Raw genomic sequence first — 24,276 nt, 5'->3', positions numbered from 1 at the left:
CAGAATCAGTGCAGACTATTGGACATTACCTCCTGAGATATTAACAGTATTAAAGCTATTATATTTTGTCTCCATCGCGTTAAAGACCGGACCATCCTGATGAGTGTGATGAAGGAAAAAATGGATCATTACCGCTGGAGCTCCGGATCGGCCATTTCAGAGACATGCTTCTGGAAAGAGGGGTGAGAAATTCAGTTATTCTGGGACAATAATGAAACTTCAGACTTATCCAATAGTTCACCCAAAATTCAGTGGGCCATAATAATCTTACAGATGGATCAGTTTGTAATGAAGTGGGTGATTGACATGCGTTTGTTCTGTGTGAGCGTCAATCATCCTGTGTGTCTTGAACAGGTGTCTGCATTCTCCACCTGGGAGAAAGAACTTCACAAAATTGTATTTGATCCACGGTACCTGTTGCTGACTCCAGAGGAACGTAAACAGGTATGACATGAAGCTTTCACATCAGCCTCAATCAACCTCAAACATTAATAAAACTTCATTACCTCGACACTTCCACAGGCGTACAGTACCACCAAGGTAGTTTTAAAAGTACAAGTAGTTGGTGGTAAGACCTAAGGTTTTGCATTAACTGTAACTGTATCACATCATTGAGGATAATATTGAAAATGATTTGCACTATATATTATGTAAGGAATAGTTAGAAAAAAATTGCGTACCCAAGGTGGTAATGCGGCCACGACATGAAGCAGAGGTGTGCAATATTTTCAAGTAATTAAATTATTATGTTTATGGTCACCACACCTCAAGACATTGTTCAGATGTCTAGACACATTTATCAGGTTTATTTCCTTAAAAACACTCTTGTGTGTGGGACACATTTCTTACTCATTTCATCCCATGTCTCCGTTGCTAATTCCAAAACGTAATTTTAGAGCTAGTAACAGAGGCTTGAGAAATTGATAGCAGACTAATGCTGTTATTATTGCATTTATTAGAGAGAGAGAGAGAGAGAGAGAGAGAGAGAGAGTGTGTGAGAGAGAGAGAGAGAGAGAGAGAGAGAGAGAGAGAGAGAGAGAGAGAGAGAGAGAGAGAGAGAGAGAGAGAGAGAGAGAGAGAGATTAAGTGTGTGTGAATTACCTGAGTCTGTGACTGTCAAGTCAAGTCAAGTCAAGTCAAGAATATTTGTATAGCGCTTTTCACAATACAGATTGTATCAAAGCAGCTTCGCAGTATTAAATTAAAATAATAATAAAACGTCCATGTTTGGTAATGTTAATCAATAGTATTATTGATTGATTGATTAAATTGAATATCCCCAACTGAGCTGTAAGTGTATCTCCTTCAAGAACAGCGCCGTTATTACCTTGCTAGTGAGGAATGCCATGTAGCTTCTAAGTTGCTTAACTATTTTACTGGTAAAATCATCAAAACAGCACTAATGACACATTGCTGTGCGAGTGTGTGTCGCACTATATTATGTGTGTGCGTTTGAGTGGGAGAAAAAGGGTATGTGCTTTTTCCATACATAATAAAATGTAATTTTGTAGCAAAAAAACATGGAAATAATTTGTCATTTTGATCCTATTGTTTACTATATTTATTTGCTTGGTCAGTGTCGTTGTGGGTTTTTGGTTATTTTGCTGTTGTAGGCTGTAAGGAACTTTGAAATAACTGAAATCAGTTGGCGAAGTGATATGAACCTGTAATCCGGTCAAGACCTGCCAGGAACTACTTTAGCCGTGCGTTTCCCCGAAAATAATTGAACACCTTAAAACGTTCGTCGACCAAGCATAATAATGCATTTAACAGCCCTGTAGTATAAATAAACATTACATTTATCTTCACAAGTTTTTTTTTTTTTTGCCCACAGATTTATGATCAGTTTGTCAAAGCAAGAATGAAAGAGGAGCACAAAGAGAAAAAATGCAAACTCCAGCAAGCAAAAGAAGAATACAGAAAACTGCTGGAGGAGTCAAAAATCACAACCAGGTGAGCTTATAATATACAGTATATGAGATGAAACAAGTGACTGCAGTTGCCGATGCATTAATAAAAAAAACATCTCTAGAGAGGATTATTCATTCAGCAAAGGTGTAAATAACTGATGGTTTTTGCAGTTTGGGGTCCTTTTTTTTGGGGGGGGGGGGGGGGGGGTGTATTTCATTATAACCTTGTTTCTTATTAAAGGTCTCTGACAGAAGTGAATTCAAACATGCCACAGGGATTAGCTCTCGGCTTGAAGTTTGCCTCTTTGTAGGTTGTCTGGATTTTGCTTTTACTCTATACTTCACATGAGTCATTTATAATGAATGGAATGGAAGAGATGTGAATCCATACACTAATATTAACACATTCACAGTTCCTGTCCTTGAAGCAAAACAATGAGTTCTAAAAAGTTTTCTTTTTAAAGAAAAAAATCATCTTAAATAATTAACTGCTGTGAAGAAATATGATATAGATCTGTTTGCATTAAACATTTCCTCAGCATGCTTTCATTGCAAGTTCTCACAAGGCAACACAACATCTTATTATCCAGAACACACAAAAAAAATGTGCTTAGAAAACCCTAGCAAAAACACCCTAGCAACTGCCTAGAAAATGATCTAATAACCCCCCAGAATGCACTGTATCCTTAGCAAATTATTTAATTAAAGATTTCAGATAGCAAATGCACCAAAATATGTGGTTTCCTTGTAAAATTTTGCATTATTGCTGTATTTGCGTGCAGGTTCATGTGTTTTCAGCTCTTTTCCAGACTCGCGACTGTATAATCTCCTCAACGAGACGTCTTTCAAAGTCTAGCCATGAAAACCATCGCAATTGAGGACCATCACACTGATGTCAAACATTTGATGACTGTCAATGATCTCATTTTGATGTTCTCTTTCGTAGGTCAACGTTTAAAGAGTTTTTGGACAAGTACGGAAAAGATCCTCGATTCAAACAGGTTCTGAAGAGGAAAGACCAGGAACTGTTTTTTACCCAGTTCATCAGCACATTGAAAAAGCGGGACAAGGAGAACCGAATGCGTCTGAGGAAGATGAGATGAGTGCTTGCGGACAGGGACGTGAAGTCTCCACACTACTGTGAACTGATTTCCTGTGACCGTTTATCACAGCGTAGACGGTGATACCATCTGCCTATATGTCTGACCAAATGCCAAGGGCAGTGTTGCTGTTTGCTTTTCAATGAATGACTTTCAAACAAAGGAACAAATACAAAACCAGCTGGGTCTGGGCAGCGGTTTGGGGATTAACTCTCTATATCTGAATGTGTTTCATATTGAAGCTCTTAATCTCCGGTTTGAGTAAAACACGGTTCCTAAATCACAACACTGAACATGAATACAGAGTCTGACTCAATAGAAGCATCTAAAGCCATTGACCTGTGCGCACAGGTGGAAAATGATTTTTATAAAAATTGTAAATAGATGTTGATTTACTTGGCGCTGTGTTGAAAGTGACCGTAGAAGTGAAACCATTTTATCAGAGTAAGGGAACGTTTACACGACACCGTTTTCAGCTAAAAACGGAAAACTTTATATGCATTTTGGCTGTTCGTTTATACGGCAATGGTGTTTTGGTCAAAGTGCAAGATTTTGAAAACAATACGGTTGTCGTCTCTGTGTAAACTACAAAAACGTACATTTGTGAAACCGGTGACGTCATACGCATGAGTATTCTGTGTTCAAAAAAGGCGCATAGTGTTTCTTTACAAAGTGACATCGCCAACTACTGGCCTGGCATGAATAATACAGTGTTTTTAGTCGGTTTCGCAGATCCGTGTGAACGGGGATCGTTTTGACAACTTCGGAAGAACGTTTCCGTTTTTAGTACATCGTTGTCGTGTAAACGTACCATAAGTCCAGATTCAGACAGCATCCGTGAGAAACAGTAAGTGGCGTTGTGTATCGATAGAATTTTTCAAATGTTGTCTAATGGTTTGTTGTAATTAAATTTGTCATGGTATCGTAAAATGAAAGTGATGCTTTTTACAGAAAATTCATGTACAGCTCTGTGAAGCGTTGTAAATCTCAAGTGGATTCTGATTACAGAGAGAGATTTCATTGAAAGGACTGTAGATGTTTAGGCTGCATTCAATTCATGTAGCTATTTGCAAGTATGATTAAATAAATTATTTTATTTATCCTGGTTGAAATGCAATTTTACATTTTCTGTCAGCTTTTATACACACTGAACACCATATTCAGGGCTTAACAATATGGATTTTTTTTTGTTTATGTTGACAATGCCAATGTTACCAGCTATTTTACTGCACCGATCTTTCTTTCAGAAAAACAAACAGACATTGTTTTACTTGAAAAACAAGATTAAGATTATATTGTATAAAGAAATACTACATATTTGGATATCATTTTCAGCACATTTAGACTTCTGCATAGTCATTCTTGCAATTTGAACAAGGGTCATTTTTGAACAAGCAGGATGAACAACAATGTTCAAAACATCCCAGGAATCCAAATGTTTGTTTTCAAGACATTAAAACATATGTGCATAATCTTTGGATTTAAGAAATGGTGACAAAATTAAAATAAATAAATAAAAAAGGGAAAGTGACCGTTGCAAAACTTTCCAATGTCATCCTTATTGCTGGGACATGAATATGTATGATATTATGTTGACATTTCATTATACATTTACATTTTCTACTATAATACTTTAGTTAGAGCTTTCAGTCTCCGATCATTTGATTTTATTGATAATTGTTTTTTGTTGAAAGTTAAATAAAAAAGCAATTTTCAATTAAACATTTCTGAATATAATACACATGACCTCTAGAAATTTGTCACATTCAATCTTCTTGGGCACAGAAAACAAGTTATTCACGTCCAGTTTCCTAATTAACTTTGACATGCCAGGAGAAATGTCAGCTGAATAAATGTCCAGTTTCATTTTGTGTTCCTAGATGTTAGAATTCAGTGTGACTAATTAAATGTTGATGGAAAATGTTCACTTGTTATTGTGCACATTTGTCAGCAAGACACATACAAACAATTAACATTTCTCACACATCATGTTTAAAAAATAAATCCGGGTGCACACTAAGATTTTGGTTTTGATTTGGTCGTCAGACAAATGTTGTAAAACCTAAAAGTTTCCTCTGATCGTAGACCAAAACCTGAAGTCTTTGATCGCTAGTTTGATTTTAGTTAATTTTACCCCCAACGAAATTCTGGCAGTACGTTTTGAGGCGCAGTCTTGCAGAGTGACTTTTACGACAATCACATCTTCATTTTTTACAATGATTAAATGAAAGATAGAGATGTTTTGTGTTTGCTAGCCACCATTTCTAACCCACACATAAATGCAGCTCACAGTCAATGAACGTGCCACGGATTGATGATGTAAAACTCTGGATGAGTTACTTACCAGGATCATGTTCTTACAGTCTGACAAGCAACAGTTGTAAATTGTACAGTGTGCACCCAGCGTTAAATAATAAATCTTTTGTATATAGACTTTGGGTGATGATTCTTAGATTCATGTTGTTATGATTGACATTTTCGCCATGTTCTTTGGGCATCTCTGAAGCTCTTTGGTTTAATGTGGTGGCCTGTTTTCAGCTGCATTGCCTACAAACACAACAAAGACTGTATTTCATCACAAGCACCCTCATTATTTCAACACCAGAGACAATTGAGACAAGAAAACCCTGAATATTTAATGAATGTGATACTAAGGCTGGAAATAAACCTGATTTTTTTTTTTTTTTACCCATAGCCCAATGATTATTTGAAACCCTTTTCACACACAGCCATGCACTGAAGCTGGAGAAGTATCTTTCAGATGTACTCAGTCCTTATTCAGCCTGTCTTGGATCAATGGGGTCAAGGGAACCACGCTCTATAGTGAAGGGACCAATGACGTCTGCATCTGTCTAGATAATACAACACAAATAGCCAGCATGGTACAAGTCATGACTTTTTAACAATGACATAGAGTGGGCACCTATGTTTGAAAAACAGTGATCAGTTATAGGGATATTTCACTCAGAAATGAAAATTCTGTCAAACCTGCGTGACTTCAGAAGACTACATGTATGGTATGCAGCTTCACAGCTGTGGTCACTATGACAAATAGCTTTTTGTTGATTCTTTTGGGATTGGGATAAATAACCTGGAAGAAACCCACAATGACTTACACTTTGTTTTTCGCTTTAATCAAAGTTTGAAGGAAGAAGCGATACAATTTTTGAAAACACTGACAGTGGGAATAAAAACAAATAGATTCAATTATCTTTTCCAGTTGTTCTATAATACAACATCCAATACACAATAACTATTAAAGCACAACACTTAGTATAGCACTTCTACAGCAGAAGGACACCTTTTCACTCCCTGCAGAAATAACAATAAGCCACATCTATTTCAACACCTTAAGCACAGTTGTCTCTCTTAATTTAGTCTAATTAACACTAGCATATAAGAATGGTTTCTGAAGGATCATGTGGCACTGAAGACTGCAGTAATGATACTGAACATTTAGCTTTGCATCACAGGAATAAATGTCACAGTGTCCAAACTAAAAAGGGCCTTAAATGTAGACTTTATTTCTTTCTTCAAAATATTTAGTCCTGTTAAAATATTACCAATCATCAATACTTGAAGTACATCAGAAAATGATATCCTCTCTCAAATTGTGTTAAATTAAATAGTGTCAACTCCATGAGGAAATTCCCCTTGTATATTCTTCCACCATATAAATGTATTTCCCTCTGACTTATCTCCTCTCACAGCACGTACAGCAGTGGAGCCGTCCACACATCGGGAATGATGGAGAATTTGGACTGGCATTGAGGCCCAGCGCTCGTTTACTGGGTGACGGAGCCGGAGTGTGTTCAGGCCGTCAGTAGTGCTGCATTCCCTCTGTGCCTCACACAGGCTGATTGAACCGACTCACTGGTGAGGAAAAGTCAACAGCCCTTCTCCATCAGTGTCAACTCAATGAAACACAGCTATAAATAAGCACAGGGACGGCAGACAGTGCGCTGGCAAACTGTTTTATGGGGGAGTAAACTCCATTATGGCTCCACGGGACATCCATAGTCTCTGGCTTCATTCCAAGCGTGCGTCTACTCCTATCCATTATTGAAACCGCAGGTGACTGTGGTGCAGGATCAGGGAGGAAAGCTCAGGGTGAGGGGGAGAGATCACTATATAGTACCTGACCTGACTGGAAGGGCATGGTTGCAGATGGTTGAGACATGCAGAAGTTTTTCACTCTATGTTCCAAGAAAAGACTGATAAAGAATTGAAATCATGGTCCACCTTCAGTGTGCTGAAAATCACTTTAATTTTCTCATACTATACACGACTTAATTTACAGAGTCTGAAACGGTTCTTTCGAAGATTCAGTCTCTCAGCCACAACACATCCCTGAAGTGTCAGCAGAGATTGTGTTAACTAGGCTCTCCCCTGTGAAGGCCTCGGCTCCTTTCCGAGAGCTTACTCAGCTCTGATTGGTCAGACGGCACAGTCTGTTGTGATTGGTTTACCGCTTACAGCGCGAGTCAGAAACGATTACCAAATATGAATTTCAGCTCCGGAAGCTAAGTCAGCTCTTGATACACAGCGATATGAACAATTATGATGACATCGGTTTTACCGTATCAATTCCAGAGCGAGTCCTCATACTTTTGAATTGCATGCAAAGTGGATTTGGAATGCTGAAAACAGCACAAAACCAAACTCTCAGCTAAAACTAGTGTTTGAGGGCGGGAACAAGTAGACGTTGTTAGCGGGCAGTAAATGAAGACCATATGGGAACTTTATTTAACATTTTACATTTAATCATTTAGCAGACGCTTTTATCCAAAGATACTTACAAATGAGGAGAGCAACAGAAGCAAGGGCAACAATATGCAAGTGCCGTGACCTGTCCCAGTTAGTCCAGCACAGTACACGAAGCAAGTTTAAAAAATATATATAAATATATAATAGTAAGTGTTAATATTTATGGGTCAAGTGTTGCAGAAAAAAGATGCGTCTCTATCTCTATCTATGCAGGACCGGGCAGTTCTAGCAATGTGGTCTGTGTAGTTTAAGTGATCATCAGTCACAACTCCAAGGTCCTGGCTGGAGTTATGGTTGAAGAACCTATCTGAATGGAGAAGTTGTGATGAAGTGTTGGGTTGGCCAAGACCACAAGCAGTTCTGTTTTCACAAGGTTAAGTTGAAGGTGGTGGTTGTTCTTCATCCAGCAAGAAATGTATGTCAGGTCTGCCGAGATGCAAGTAGATACTGTCAGATCCTCTGTTTGGAATGAGAGGTAGAGTTGTGTGTCATCAGCATAGCAGTGATAGGAAAACCCATGTTTCAGAATGACAGATCCTTGTGATGACATTTAGATGGAAAAGAAAAGTGGTCCAAGCACTGAGCCCTGAGACACCCCAGTAGATGTTGCGACTTGCACTTCACCACTCCATTACAACCTGAAGGACCTGGTAAGACTTGAACCATTGGAGATTGACAGGAGGATCTGGTGGTTAACTGTCAAACGCAGCAGACAGATCCAGCAAGATGAGTAGTGAGGATTTGGAAGCTGCTCTTGCCAGTCTCAGAGCTTCAATAACCGAGAGCAGGGCAGTTTCAGTTGAGTGGCCACTTTTGAAACCAGACTGGTTGTTGTCCAAGAGGTTGTTATATGTAAGAATAGAACACTTTGACCTTTAAAACTTTGCAGACCTTTTACATTCACAAACAGCTATATTACACACTGCGTGAAAGTTAATATTTGAAAAATTACTAAGCCACAAATGGTTGAACTGAAAATAATCAATACCAATGAATGATTAATTAACGAATCAGACTGATCCACTTTTTGAGTGACTCAGTGATCCAGTTCATGGGTTAACAGCTCTGAAAGGCACAATTACCAGTGAATAACAACTTACAACATCAACTACTCTTAACTACTAAATTTCACGATTGGGCCCGGCCTACTGATAAACTTTTTAATATTCCCCATATGAAACATAATTTCCCATGCTCTTTCGAATTAAAAGCGTTTGGTTTACTACAGATGACTTTTAAACATTTAAAACACCATTGATGGAAACAGCTGCTGGAAAATCAGATTTTTCATTATGTCACAATCATAAGCACTTTAACATTTACATATCAATTCAGTATTCACTGCAAAAGCAAAATGCAAAGAGGTTAGCAAAACACAACAGAGGGCATTGTATTGAAGTCTTAGAGGTAAAGCAAAAAAGTTCAGAAAGAAGGAGATATATACTTAATTTTCCAAAAGTGAATATTATGGCCACTTGAAGTGACTTAATTTTCAACACAAAACTCATATCATGAGGAATCAAAGCTCCCTTGATCTTTTGAGTTAAAAGAGATCATTGTATCATGAAGATATACTGTAACTTTCAAAACTATAACATTTCTCCCCAGTGAAACAGACTGAAAGTAAAAATGGCTCACTCAATCATTTCAACATATGAAGTCCTTATAAAGAGGCTGTCGATGTAGGAAAGAACAGAAAAATACTACTTTATATAACATTAAACAGCAAACCTACAGCTTGCAAATATCTCATTGCACATGCAAAGAGAGTATAGCAGAATAAAAATAGCAGATTTAATTCTAAGAGTCAGAAAGAAGGTGGGAAATGGTCATACAAATCTAAATAATGACTGTTTGTGGCACAAAATGTCTTACTAACTGTGATTATATACAAAAAAAATATTATTAAAAAACAATTTGAAAAACACAATCATTGTTGTGTCCATGAAGATGTGTAAAAATTATAATTTGAATTAATTTAATTCATAATAGTTATAGTGTTTCATACTAACACTATAACTAAACAATACTGCTATGCAATTGTGACAACCAGCACCTACAGAGGTCTAACTTGCACAATTTTGAATAAATCAAACATCTGGCTCGGTGGAGGAAACGTAGAGTCAGGGGTAAAAAAATTGACGTGGCATCAGCTGTGACCAGACTGGAGTGCTGACGCAAGTATATATCTCTTGATAATTGAGAAAAATGAGTGGTTTAGAATCAAACCTGTCTCAAGAGGTACAGAAAGGGAGGAAAGGACAGAAGAAAAAAGGTTGAAATAAGAGCATGCCGGCTTGAGCGAGCGCAGGTGCAGCACTGTTGTGGTAATGCATCACAATCAATATTGATCAAAATGCAGACATCAAGACTAACGAAAGGCAGGAATTCTGGAAATGAAGACGTTATTTTACAATTTGCCACTTTTATATTACAATGGAAATGACACAATAGCAGAACAATCTATGGCAATTATATTTTTCACCTGGTTTAAAGTAAATCCTAATTGCTTAGAAAGAAAACAGAACACTTCATCTTCAAAAAGCCGATTTGAAATGTCATTCATTTTCTTTTGCACATGTGTAACTATGTTAATAATAGGGAAGATTGGTGGTGAAAAGCTTTTAGATGAATAATAATGATGCTTTCAGGAAGGAGCACTACAAATAAACATCTTCAAATCATAAGATTGTTGTTGGATATAATTATGAATATAAGAATGAGATTAAAAAAATTACACCAAAAGAACACCAAAATTAAACCAAAATCTAAAACTAACCCAGCTTTTGTTCCATCACATTTACTGTTGAGGCAGTCACGTTTTTTGTTGCACATTGAGGGATATGTATTCGGTAAATGTAGTTTATGCACATCATGGCATTTCCAACCACCATTTTTTATGTGACATCCAAAATAAAAACACTTTATTTTGATGGGCCACCACTTTCGACATTCTACTATTTGACAAAAGTAACTTTGCAACTACATGTCAACCAACTCTCATTAGAGTATTAGTAGACTGTCTGCATAATATCTGTTAACACTTTATTTTGATGCTCCCCAACAGACATTCTACTGACCATAAGTAACTTTGCAACTACATGACAACTTAACCCTAACCTAACAGTCTATTACTCTAATGAGAGTTAGTTGACATGTAGTTGCCAAGTTATAGTTAGTAGAATGTCTAAAGTGAACTGTCGAAATAAAGCGTAACCCAAAATTCACATAAAAATAGGTGGATGGAAACAGCTAATGAAAAATGTAACAAGTTGGTTCTGTATACCTATGGCAAACTGAAAACCATTATCGATGCAATATTCATGAGAGTGCAGTATCACTCGCCGGTTAGAATCATCCCGCTTTGGCCAGCCGGCGTGTTTCGGCTGTCGACCCCCTGGAACTGCTCCATCCATTCACAAACTCTTTGCTGTTGTTTCCGACCACAGTTTGCTCCAGCAGTTCTGCCGTGTACGTATAATTCACACAACATAAGGAGAATGAAGACAACATGTGTCTCTCAGTGCTAGCTGATGTGCTCTGGCTGCCAAAGGGGTTTCTATTTCAACACATGTTGTGCTGTCGCAAGATAATACCTTTTATTTAGATTTTATCTTGTATTGCAAGTCGAGAACTGAATTCATCTGTACCTGCGTGGCATTTCCGCCCCCTTTTTTAGTTTAATAATTCATGGTTTTCAACTCTGAACCACATCAGCCACTATAAGATTATCTGTAAAATGATCACACACATTAGCAACAAATGTACACTAAATAATACTGTCCTGATTTACTCAAACAAACAAACAAATAATAATAATAAATAAATACAAATTAACAAATGGTGCAATATTAAAACCATAAACAATAAATCAACAGTATAAGAAAATCCCAACTATTTGTACTCAAAGCTGTATAGCTTAATCTTGGTCTTTCGACCCCCACTACATAATACATACATTTTGCATACCAGATTTTGTTACACACATAAATATCACACAGCAACAGGCATAGAGACACAGACAAGGCATTAAAACTACCAGAGTGATATATGCAAAGCTGCTGGGCAAAAACTGTGGTTTTCAGAGTGTTATTCCTCCCAAGTCAAACATTTTCTTCTACATTAGAAGTGCCAGCTTGATTGTGGGCAAATACATCTGCACCTGTGGCCATTTTTATGAAGCATCTGAAGTCTGATATCTCTCGCATTTATACCAATCCCTGACACAAAAAGTTTAGCCCTGTGGCAACATGAATCCATGAATTCTAAAGTGCAAATACATTGTACACTTTAGATGTTCAGCCATGCCACCCCTGTAGCCCAAGACTGGTTGCCCACTGAAGCTAAGCAGGGCTGAGCCTGGTTAGTACTTGGATGGGAGACCTTCTGGGAAAACCAGGTTGCTGGTAGAAGAGGTGTCAGTGAGGCCAGCAGGGGGCGCTCACCCTGTGATCTGTGTGGATCCTAACACCCCAGTGTAGTGACGGGGACACTATACTGACAAAGAGCGCCGTCCTTCGGATGAGACGTTAAACCGAGGTCCTGACTCTCTGTGGTCACAAAAAATCCCAGGATGTCTTTCGAAAGAGTAGGGCTGTAACCCCAGCATCCTGGCCAAATTTGCTCAGTGGCCTCTGTTCATCATGGCCTTCTAATCATCCCCATATACTAATTGGCTTCATCACTGTCTCCTCTCCACCAGTAAGCTGGTGTGTGGTGGGCGTTCTGGCGCAATATGGCTGCCGTCGCATCATCCAGGTGGATGCTGCACATTGGTGGTGGTTGAGGAGATTCCCCCTTCTATGTAAAGCGCATTGAGTCCCGAGAAAAGCGCTATATAAATGTAACGAATTATTATTAATTATGCCATCTATCTATCTAGCTAGATCATCAAAAAATAAACAGACATTCTTAAATCTCAGAACAACTTCCAAGTTTATATCACACAATTTTGACTTTATGTCTCAGAAATGTGAGTTTATATCACTTAATTCTGACTTTATGTGTCAGAAATGTGAGTTTATATCACTTAATTCTGACTTTATGTGTCAGAAATGTGTTATATCATGCAATTCTGACTATTTATTCAGTGGTGAAAACAAGCTTCCATACAGATCTGCAAACTAAATCAGATTTGTGCAAACACAAATGAATTTCTTGATCTCAAAGAAGTCAATTCATCATGTTCTATAAATATTTCAACATCAAATCAAACAATTCAAACTGCTCATTCTGTGTTTCCAAACTCTGATAAATCTTTAGCAAGCTGCTGCTTCATTGAAGGGCTAATTCCAATTTGCTTTATGCTAATTAGGAGACATTCAGTAGTTTGATCGATATCAGAGTGAATGCAGGCGGCAGAACAAACTACAATGTCAATAGGCTACAAAAGATGACTCTGACTATGGGCCCTATCTTGCACCCAGCGCAATTGACTTTGTAACCGACGCATGTATCATTCCTATTTTGCACCCGTGCATAGCGGACTTTTCCCTCCACAGACGCACGTCGGTAAATTAGGGAATGAACTTGCGCTCGCGGGGGCGGTTCAGCGAAAAGAGGCGGCGTGTTCCGGCGCAAACGCTCCCTGGTGCTATTTTCCAGTTTTATAAAACAATTCCGCCACTGACCAGGAAAAACCTAGTCTAAAGACAGTGTCGCGTTGCGCGATAATCATATGCTATTTTAAGGGCGCATGCTTGGCCATAATGTAGCGTGTGCACAACGCGCATACACTTTGATTCTCTAATCTAAACAGATGCAGCAGTTTTACTTTTTGCAAATCATACATTATTACAAGGAAAAATATTAACACACGAGGGAAATCATTGTTGTGTCCATGAAGATGTGAAAAAAATAGGCATAAATCTAGATTACACATTTACCCAAATTATTATACGCCGTATAACCGAAGCTAATTTGGGTTGGTTTCTCCCATCATCCTCATACAATGTCACTTCTCTGTGTTTTACGGCCCAGACGAGAACGTCGGTCTCCTCGGCTGTGAACCGCTTCTGCCGCCGTTATAATAGCAATCCGCCATGGAACAAGCGCGCCTGCTCTTAAAGGGAATGTGAGAGGACGCTCTGATTGGTTTATTTCACGTTACGCCTCAAACCACACCTATGAATAATGAAGCTACTTCAGACCAACACATTTTAGTTTCGCGTCGGGTGCAAGAGTCATTTACCCCGCCGGTATAATAGCAACAGCGCCCAGGATCCGCCCACAAAGTTACTTGCGTTTTGCGTTTGATACTTGCATTTCCGATCGTTAAAATAGGGCCCTATATCTTAAAAATAGGCAGGGCACACAGCAATATGCACTACACATTACTTTTAATGTTAACAGTGGAAAAAAATGACCCAGTTTTCACAGATAATCATGGTTTAGGAGTGGTTGACATCACCAGTGTGATGAATTTGCCACCATTTACTCACTCCCATATCGTTCCAACTCCATTTTATTTAGTCTTTTCCATGAAACACAAAATGTGATGCTAGGTGTTCGTATCCAGAAAAATATATCCAAAAAAGGACAAAAAGCATAAGATACATTTTTTTTTTTTACCATTTCGTTTTTAGTACACCAAAAATATATTATTGGCTTTAAAATAACTTGAGGCTGTGCATCCCTCATTCATTAATAATGTTTATATGCATTCATGCTGTGCTTTCATATGGGCAAATGCATTTCACTCAGTTTAGTTGGCGAGCTTAACTGAACGTTGTCTAAATATTCGAATCAGTTTAACATTTTCAACACTGATTAATATGTTGAATTAATAAAGTATATCTCTGAATATTTACAAGAGTCTAGAAGAGGATCCAAACCCCATGGCCTTCATGAGCCTCGTTATACAGTGATAAATTAAAGACCTGCAACTTAATGTCCCTTAAAATGAAGACGCTTTGTGGGGCTGACTGCTGGTATTATTCTAGCTGACAGTGCATTGGTCATTTAACAGACTGCGCTTTTGCCGTTTCGCGTCTGTGTGCAGCTTTTGCCGTCTATTTGCATATGCAGAGCAAGCAATGAAGACAATCTGTCCCAGACCATTTTATAGTTGTAACATTAATGGTGAAATGCACCCACCAATGAAACGCCATTTAGTTTAACAAAGAAGTCGAGACAAGTGCACTTTTTGCATTTTGTGGCGTCATGGGGCAGTGGTCAGCACATATGCTTCTGATCTCGTACCCCTCTTATGTCTAACACATTTCTGTCATTACAGCTGAACACTGAAGTTGCAAAACCCCAGTTGTTTTAAACTGATTTTTCACTTTCTTCTGCTTGGGAAACCCAGTGTGTGTCTATGGTAGAACTTATATCGTACAGTGTGAATAGTACTGTCTGAAATGTGACACATTGATTGAACCTTTCAGTTTAGAAGCATTTTTTTTTTACTAAGAGTTAAGCAAAGTTAGGCATTTATAATTGTTTATGTTCTGGCCCAGTGTGTGTGTGTGTGTGTGTCTGTCTATTTGAGCTCAAGTAAATGTACTGTGCCGTTGTCTTTGTAAAGCACACACAGAATGTAGGCTGACAGACCATTGATATAACCATTTGTTTTTCTCTTTTGTTTTTTTTTCTATTGCTGCTCACCTTAATGGACCCGTATTCCAGTCCATGGGCAAATCAAGCACCATTTTTGCTGTCTACTGTCAGTGACGTTTATCTACACTCTGTAATGGTCCATCAAGCATCCCCATTCACTGAAGAACATTTCCAAGCAGCAATCACCCTGGATACATAAATGACACACAATGGACAGAGAGATACACAATGGATCAATGGACGGCAACCCCTCTTTGTCGACAAATGGACATTCAGGAAGCTGTTAGACAGCTGTAAAATCACTGGAAATTGAGTGAGAAAGAATCCTGGACAAGCAATGTGCCACTTACTGCAGCTTCATAAATGCCTGGTTACATACAGTATGTGCTGGTCAGAACAAAGCAACATACACGGTGTGATCCAAATGTCTGAGACCACATTCTGGAATCATTTTTATTTACCGTACCTGGAAATCATAAAAAAGCTTTATGTTTTTGAAACTAAGTTATGTTTAAAAAAATAAATGTAATCAAACTTTTCTACACAGTTTTTTTGTTTTTCTACACAGCTTATCGCTTTTATAAGAACTGTGGCAACAGCAATATGATACAAACATGTTAGTAAAAAAGTACGTAATATTCTGAATAAACTATTCTTCCACCAATAAAATATTTCATTGGCACATTAAAGAGGCCATACTATCCCCTTTTACAAAGTCTTGATTTTGTTTTTGAGGTTTTTATGCTTGGTTTAATGCTTGAATGTTAAAAAAAAAATCACATTATTTTTCACATATTTGACATTGTCTAATGTCAAATATGATACCTCTCTTCCCAGTCAGTCAGTAACGCTCTGTTTAATTCCTGTCTCTATGAAGCCCCTCCTTCTGAAAAGTGCAATGTGCTCTGATTGGTCGGCTGAGCCAGTGTGTTGTGATTGGTCAACCACTTCGAGAATGTTTCAGAAATGTCACGCTCCTTACCATAACTGCAAGTTAACACACTATTAACGTAACTCAACCATGCCTTATGCCCTTCATTTTGCAAATGCTTCTTTGGGTGGGAATTATTTAAATGAGGAATATTGTGTTCCCGGAAGAAAACTCAACCGAGGCATTTCAGGAACAGTGCTTACAGAAACAGTGCTTACTTTGTAAATTTGCAGATGTTTTTCATTCTCAAACACTTCACATGAAAGAATATGTCCTCTTTAATACATCATAACCAACATTTCACAATGACCTTGAGTGTAGCTCAAATCATATGTTAATTAAGCAACAAGCCACTTGAGTCTACGAGTTCAAATCTAAATAGAGTAAAAAGCTCATCCAATCATATTTTTATGCCAAAACTGTACGTTTCTGAAACGGATGCACATTTTAAATACCACAAGTGAATACTTCGAAGCATTCCAGACTTACACTTTCATACAGACAGCATCTTTTTTGATCAATTGTTTTGTGTGAGGTTTAAATTCATTTCTCATCTAGAATCCCACATGTGCTTTCTGTGGAGAAAATTGTACATTTCCCTGCAAGGCACTCAAATATTTGTCTGCAGCAATTTGTGTTGATGCAACAGCAAATCACATGCTGAGTTTTGAGAAATGAGTGGGGTTAAATAACGGTTCCACTCCTTTAAGCCGTCTAACCGCATGCCGTCTGGTAACTAACCGAAGAGCAGTTTGATTTAAAAACAAAACCTTGTTGCTGCCTGGAAACAGGTAATCCTTGCTCTTGCCTTTCTGAAAGCCCGTGTGAGGTAAAAGGTCTCTGGCTTCTCTGGGTCTCTTAGCTGTGGTCTGTAATGGCCAATCTGGCAGGGTGGCAAATGGCTCCCTGACTCCTGAAATATTCACCAAATCCTCAATTAGAGCTTGGTGTCACCTCTCCCATTTGTCAGTGCCTCATTTGGCTGGGGTTTCGCTCTCTCTAGCAGGAGATGTGCCACTTTCGATGACTAATTAATCAAGTCTTGGCACTTTTTCAGGCGGAGAGGAAAAGTAATCTTCCGTCTATAGGGAATGCGTGTAAAATGTTTATTCCATACGCTATTTTAATCTATCATTTACAGGTGATTCACACAAGGACGAGGCTGACCATACGCTGCTTTCTCAAGGGCCTCATTAGGGACCAAAACAAAGAGCTTGCTTCATATACTTATTTTATATTTATCAGCAATATTTACTAGAATATGCTAAATGTCTATGTTCCAAAAAAACACATTTGTAGTACACACTTGAATTGAATTAGTGCATAAAGTCTGAAACAAATACCTTCTACAATTTTCCATTGCATTTTTGATTTCATTGCAAATTGTATTATCAGAACATATACGCTACCATTCTAAAGTGTGCTGTCGGTAATATTTTTTAATACGTTTCGTGCACACCAAGGATGCATTTATTTGATCGAAAACACATTAAAAACCGTATTAATGAGAAAAAATATTCCAATTTAAAATAACTGTTTAAAATATTTAATGGAATATATACACACAATCCTTCAGAAATCATTCTAATATGCTGATTTGCCGCTCAATAAACATTTCTGATTATGTTCAATGTTGAAAACAGTTGTGATGCTTAATATTCAACTAAGCCATTCACACAGAACATTTTCAATGTAAACAGTAATGTTCATTACCGCTTACAGGGGAACAGCATTTCCTTGTGCAAACAGGTTCTTCAAACAGAACTTCACAAGCATTCTGAATTTGTGTGGAAGTTTCTCTGTGACACTCTATCAAATATTCACTTCAACCATGACTTGTCCTACATTGACTTGTGCGAGTTCCACCAGAAGGTAGACTGAGCAAATTGGAAAAGCATATATATATATCCCATTGCTGCAGGTTATTATTTATAGTGCTCTTTGATCATGGCAAGGGGCCGGGATTGTGAATATTGAATGAGGAACCTGGGACTCAATCAGATGTCACATAACTATTGCATCAAAATTCAAGTACTTGAACACATACTTGTACGTGGCCAAGTCTCTTCTTAAGCAACATGGCACCTGAAGTCCTTCAACTTCACAAGCAGACGTTGTAAAGATATTTGTAATTTTTTAAATGTTAAATTCTAAGAAATATGATGTGATATTTGCAACTGTAGGACTTTAAAACAAAATAACAAGTAAAACAAACAAATCTATTGAATGCGCATTTAAAATGAAAAGCAATTGTTTTATAATCGGGGTAACTCGGTTTAATTTAGCCACGTGTCTGTCTGCACCTCTTTCCCTTCACTGCCACATTAGTGAAAGCAGATAGTCAGATTTATTGCTGAGAAAAAGCATTAGAAAATAGTAATTTAAGGGTATAATGAGCACTATGCCCTGTTTATGCTGCAAATTGTGCCCGCTGCTGACTACATGACTGGCACTAGAGAGAGCCTAAGTCCCGCCCCTCCGCTTCCGGATCATGGGACCTTATTTTGGAAAAAATATGTATGGTAGTCATGGCGAGAGACAACTTATCTTTTTATTCCGTCCGAACTGTGCCCTGAATTACGTCATAAAACAGAAGAGTAACGTTTAGTTTTATGTGAAAATCGCTCAATGAACTACATCTCTCGTCTCGCACTATACGTCACCGTTGCTCGTGTGTGTGCAGTCTGGTACAACACACTCAGGGCATCACGGCGTAACGTTGCGATTATAACGTAAGACTATAGAAAAAATGACAGACGTTTGCTTCAGTAAAGTTAGCTTCAGTAAAGTTAGCTTCAGTAGAGTTAGCTTCAGTAAAGTTAGCTTCAGTAAAGTTAGCTTCAGTAAAGTTAGCTTCAGTAAGTTAGCTTCAGTAAAGTTAGCTTCAGTAAAGTTAGCTTCAGTAAAGTTAGCTTCATTCATTGAGAGAAAAGGTTTGACGTCACTGTGCGCCTTTTGGGTTTGTAGTCTTTGTAATTACGTATTTTCACAGTCTTATACTTCAACAGTTTTACATCAAACTTCGACTTTCTTGACTTTAAAATGTATCTTTTAAATTGACAAACATCATATGTGTAATTCAGGGCACAATTCAAACGAGATCAAAATATTTGTTGTCTCTCGCCATTGACTACCATACAATATTTTTCCGAAATAAGGTCCCATGGTGGTCCACCGGAAGGGGCGGGACTTAGGCTCTCTATAGCAGCTATACTGTAGTTCTCACCAACTCAGCATTTAAGGAGCAGCTCACCCAAAAATGAAATTTCTGTCATTATTTGTGTGGAAATCTTCATGAGGCTCTTATCCATACAAGGACAAATAATAGAGGCATAATTTCATAGTTGGCTGAAATACATTCTCATGGCTAAGGGGCGGGCTATTGAAAATGTTTCCTAAGTATTCAAAGTGAACAAGCAGCGATTGCGGGCCCAAGCCGGTGGCACCGCCACCCTGGTGCCTTTAGTGGAACTAAAGGCACCGGGTGGCGGTGCCACCGGCTTGGGCCCTCCATCGCTGCTTGCAGCTTTAATTATATATATATATATATATATATATATATATATATATATATATATATATATATATATATATATTATGTAAATTCTTTTCCCCCCCTATTTTTAACATATATATTATTATATATATAATAATAATATATATATTATTAACATTTTTGGATGCTAAACTATTCTTTTTATAGGCTTTGTACTTTGTACACTCACGTTCCAATATAGAAAAATTATCCTCTTCAAATGCGCAAAAATGTGCTTTTGAAACATCACAGTGGAGCGGAGCTTACTATGAACGGCACAAACTGTACAAATGACTATTTAAACAGAGCAGTGCAATTTTTATATGTAAGGTTGACTATTTTATTATTATATTTTATTAAGGCTATAATGAACATGCTGCGATGTCAAGATTGCAATGCTGGAATGCTGTGTGTGTGTGTGTGTGTGTGTGTGTGTGTGTGTGTGTGTGTGTGTGTGTGTGTGTGTGTGTGTGTGTGTGAGGCTCGATCGAACAATGGAGACATAAAAACATACTCCGTCATTTTGTTCATACAGACCATCTTTCAAAATGCAAAGTGTTTCCTTATATTTGTGTACACTCACAATGAAACACAACATTGTGCTTTTGTTAAACTATAAACTCTTGTCAAACTGTAACCTACAACTGTCACCCAACCAAAATCACACACACACACACACACACACACATCCCCCCTCCCCTCCCCTCCCCACACAGACAGACACACACACACACAGAATGGCAGAGAGACAGAGAGAGAGAAAATACACATTCAAATATCTGACTTCCTGTTGGTTGGAGCTAATGACTGTAAATTAGAAAGTTGTCTGGATCGAAGAGAAGAATATACGTACCGAGTTTGGTTACTGTAGGTAAAACTATAACTAAGTTATAACACACTTTATGCATCCTTTTTTAATCATAAATGTGTTTCCTCGCCACGGCCAAACCGTTCGAGATATCAAAAATCCCCTGGCAATTTATCATCTTCCATGTCTTGACTTCATGCTGACCGAGTTTCGTGGTCATCGGATGAATTCTCTAGGAGAAGTGTTTCAAATGCGAGAGCAAGCGTTCTCCAATCAACCCGTAATAGCCGACTTCCTGTTGGGCTGGCGTAAAACTTGACCCAGGGAAAGTTGTTCGGCCCGATTAAATCTATATGTGTACCGAGTTTCATATTAATTCATGCAAGCGTGTTTGATATACGGACAAGTGTTCGAATCCCATTCCAGGGGGCGCTGTCGAGCCCCCCTGCCACGCCCGGGTACCAGCTTCAGCCTGGCCCTGATGGCCGCGGGTTCTGACCTGTGTGCAAAATTTCAAGAGTTTTCGAGCACGTTAAGGTCCTCAAAAGTGTCAGATTTTGCACACAGCAGAGAAATGGTTAAACTAAACTAGCCCCCCTCCTCACACACACACACACACACACACACACACACACAGAGGGGCAGAGGGAAAATGCTCCAAACAGTACACATTCAAACCAAAATATCTGACTTCCTGTTGGTCGGAGCTAATGACTGTAAATTAGAAAGTTGTCCGGATCGAAGAGAAGAATATACGTACCGAGTTTGGTTACTGTAGGTAAAACTAATACCCCATTTTTGACTAAAGGTGGCGCTACTGAGCCCCTTACCACGCCCGTTTCTGAAACTTCGCACATGTCTATTACACAATAAATGTCAAATGCATGTTGAGTTTCATGCAATTTGAAGCATGTTAAGAGCCTCAAATGCATCCAAAAAGAATATAAAAGTTTAAAGCGTTGCCATGGCGACAGTATTAAAGATATCAATAATCCTTTCACAGGTCTACATCTGTCGTGTGTTTACATTATACAGATGAAGTTTGAAGCAAATCGGGTAAAAATAAGAGGGTGATTTCAAAGCATTTCGAAAGTGACACACTTCCTGCTGCCAGTTGGTGGCGCTATAACTTTGACTCACAATAGTCACATCCACGTGATCGGCCTCTTACAGCGAACACACTGCTGAAGTTTCATCAAGATCAATTAATGTATGAGGATGTTATAACACACTTCCTGTTTCCAATATTCGCCATAAATTTGTTTCCTCGCCACGGCCAAACCGTTCGAGATATCAAAAATCCCCTCGCAACTTTTCATCCTCAATGTCTTGACTTCATGCTGACCGAGTTTCGTGGTGATTGTTTGAATCGTCTAGGAGGAGTATTTTAAATTCCATTGCATGTGTTTTTTAAACTACGCCAAATAGCCGACTTCCTGTTGGGCTGGGGTAAAAAGTCAGAGCATGAAGGATATATGAACCGATGAGATCTATAAGTGTACCGAGTTTCATATTATTTCATGCAAGCGTGTTTGATTTATGGACCAAGTTTTCGGACCCCGTTCCAGGGGGCGCTGTCGAGCCCCCCTGCCATGCCCTGATACCAGCTTCAGTCCGGCTCTAATGGCCGCGGGTTCTGACCAGTGTGCAAAGTTTCAAGAGTTTTTGAGCACGTTAAGGCCCCCAAAAGTGGCAAAAACCTTGAAAAAAAATTTATTATAAAGAAGAAGAAGAAGAAGAAAAACAAATTAAAGCTGCAAGCAGCGATTGCGGGCCCAAGCCGGTGGCACCGCCACCCTGGTGCCTTTAGTTGCACTAAAGGCACCGGGTGGCGGTGCTACCGGCTTGGGCCCTCCATCGCTGCTTGCAGCTTTAATTATATATATATATATATATATATATATATATGCTTGGAAACATCACAGTGGAGCGGTGCTTACTGTGAACGGTACGAACTGTACAACTGACTATTTAAACAGAGCAGTGTAATTTTTTTTATGTTAGGTTGACTATTTTATTATTAAATTTTATTAAGGCTATAATGAACATGCTGCGATGTCAAGATTGGAATGCTGTGTGTGTGTGTGTGTGTGTGTGTGTGTGTGTGTGTGTGTGTGTGTGTGTGTGGCTCGATCGAATGGAGACATGAAAACATACTCCGTCATTTTGTTCACACAGGACATCATTCAAAATGCAAAGTGTTTCCTTATATTTGTGTACACTCGCAATGAAACACAACATTGTGCTTTTGTTAAACTATAAACTCTTGTCAAACTGTAACCTACAACTGTCACCCAACCAAAATCACACACACACACACACACACATCCCCCCTCCCCTCCCCTCCCCTCCCCACACAGACAGACACACACACACACAGAATGGCAGAGAGACAGAGAGAGAGAAAATACACATTCAAATATCTGACTTCCTGTTGGTTGGAGCTAATGACTGTAAATTAGAAAGTTGTCTGGATCGAAGAGAAGAATATACGTACCGAGTTTGGTTACTGTAGGTAAAACTATAACTAAGTTATAACACACTTTATGCATCCTTTTTTAATCATAAATTTGTTTCCTCGCCACGGCCAAACCGTTCGAGATATCAAAAATCCCCTGGCAATTTATCATCTTCCATGTCTTGACTTCATGCTGACCGAGTTTCGTGGTCATCGGATGAATTCTCTAGGAGAAGTGTTTCAAATGCGAGAGCAAGCGTTCTCCAATCAACCCGTAATAGCCGACTTCCTGTTGGGCTGGCGTAAAACTTGACCCAGGGAAAGTTGTTCGGCCCGATTAAATCTATATGTGTACCGAGTTTCATATTAATTCATGCAAGCGTGTTTGATATACGGACAAGTGTTCGAATCCCATTCCAGGGGGCGCTGTCGAGCCCCCCTGCCACGCCCGGGTACCAGCTTCAGCCTGGCCCTGTTGGCCGCGGGTTCTGAACTGTATGCAAAATTTCAAGAGTTTTCGAGCATGTTAAGGCCCTCAAAAGTGCCAGAGATTTTGCACACAGCAGAGAAATGGTTAAACTAAACTAGCCCCCCTCCTCACACACACACACACACACACACAGAGGGGCAGAGGGAAAATGCTCCAAACAGTACACATTTAAACCAAAATATCTGACTTCCTGTTGGTCGGAGCTAATGACTGTAAATTAGAAAGTTGTCCGGATCGAAGAGAAGAATATACGTACCGAGTTTGGTTACTGTAGGTAAAACTAATACCCCATTTTTGACTAAAGGTGGCGCTACTGAGCCCCTTACCACGCCCGTTTCTGAAACTTCACACATGTCTATTACACAATAAATGTCAAATGCATGTTGAGTTTCATGCAATTTGAAGCATGTTAAGAGCCTCAAATGCATCCAAAAAGAATATAAAAGTTTAAAGCGTTGCCATGGCGACAGTATTAAAGATATCAATAATCCTTTCACAGGTCTACATCTGTTGTGTGTTTACATTATACAGATGAAGTTTGAAGCAAATCGGGTAAAAATAAGAGGGTGATTTCAAAGCATTTCGAAAGTGACACACTTCCTGCTGCCAGTTGGTGGCGCTATAACTTTGACTCACAATAGTCACATCCATGTGATCGGCCTCTTACAGCGAACACACTGCTGAAGTTTCATCAAGATCAATTAATGTATGAGGATGTTA

The 24,276-nt window shown here is 38.7% G+C and overlaps 1 protein-coding gene and 1 long non-coding RNA gene across 3 annotated transcripts in view; one reads left to right on the top strand and one right to left on the bottom strand.

Moving 5' to 3' along the window:
• The window catches only part of tcerg1l (transcription elongation regulator 1 like), a 71,194-nt gene extending 67,076 nt beyond the window's left edge, over window positions 1–4,118 (top strand). The window contains exons 11-14 of the mRNA XM_079595227.1: window positions 86–182; window positions 355–444; window positions 1,835–1,953; window positions 2,857–4,118. Coding sequence (XP_079451353.1) covers window positions 86–182; window positions 355–444; window positions 1,835–1,953; window positions 2,857–3,013 — 463 coding nt within the window. The 3' untranslated portion in view covers window positions 3,014–4,118. The remainder of the gene's footprint in view (window positions 1–85; window positions 183–354; window positions 445–1,834; window positions 1,954–2,856) is intronic.
• The window catches only part of LOC306989466, a 58,830-nt gene continuing 34,589 nt past the window's right edge, over window positions 36–24,276 (bottom strand). Inside the window, exons 3-4 of one of the 2 annotated variants that reach the window (XR_013795638.1) lie at window positions 15,383–15,521; window positions 36–170 (exon numbers count right to left, since the gene is read on the bottom strand). This is a non-coding gene — a long non-coding RNA (uncharacterized lncRNA). Of the gene's footprint in view, window positions 171–5,427; window positions 5,558–15,382; window positions 15,522–24,276 lie in introns of those variants that run through there. The other variant, XR_013795639.1, reaches the window with a different exon arrangement.

Source organism: Phoxinus phoxinus, assembly GCF_949152265.1.
Source record: "Phoxinus phoxinus genome assembly, chromosome: 21".
In the NCBI taxonomy this organism is placed as follows: domain Eukaryota; kingdom Metazoa; phylum Chordata; class Actinopteri; order Cypriniformes; family Leuciscidae; genus Phoxinus; species Phoxinus phoxinus.
The sequence above is the reverse complement of the archived record's forward strand: the minus strand, read 5'-3'. Positions and strand labels throughout refer to the sequence as shown.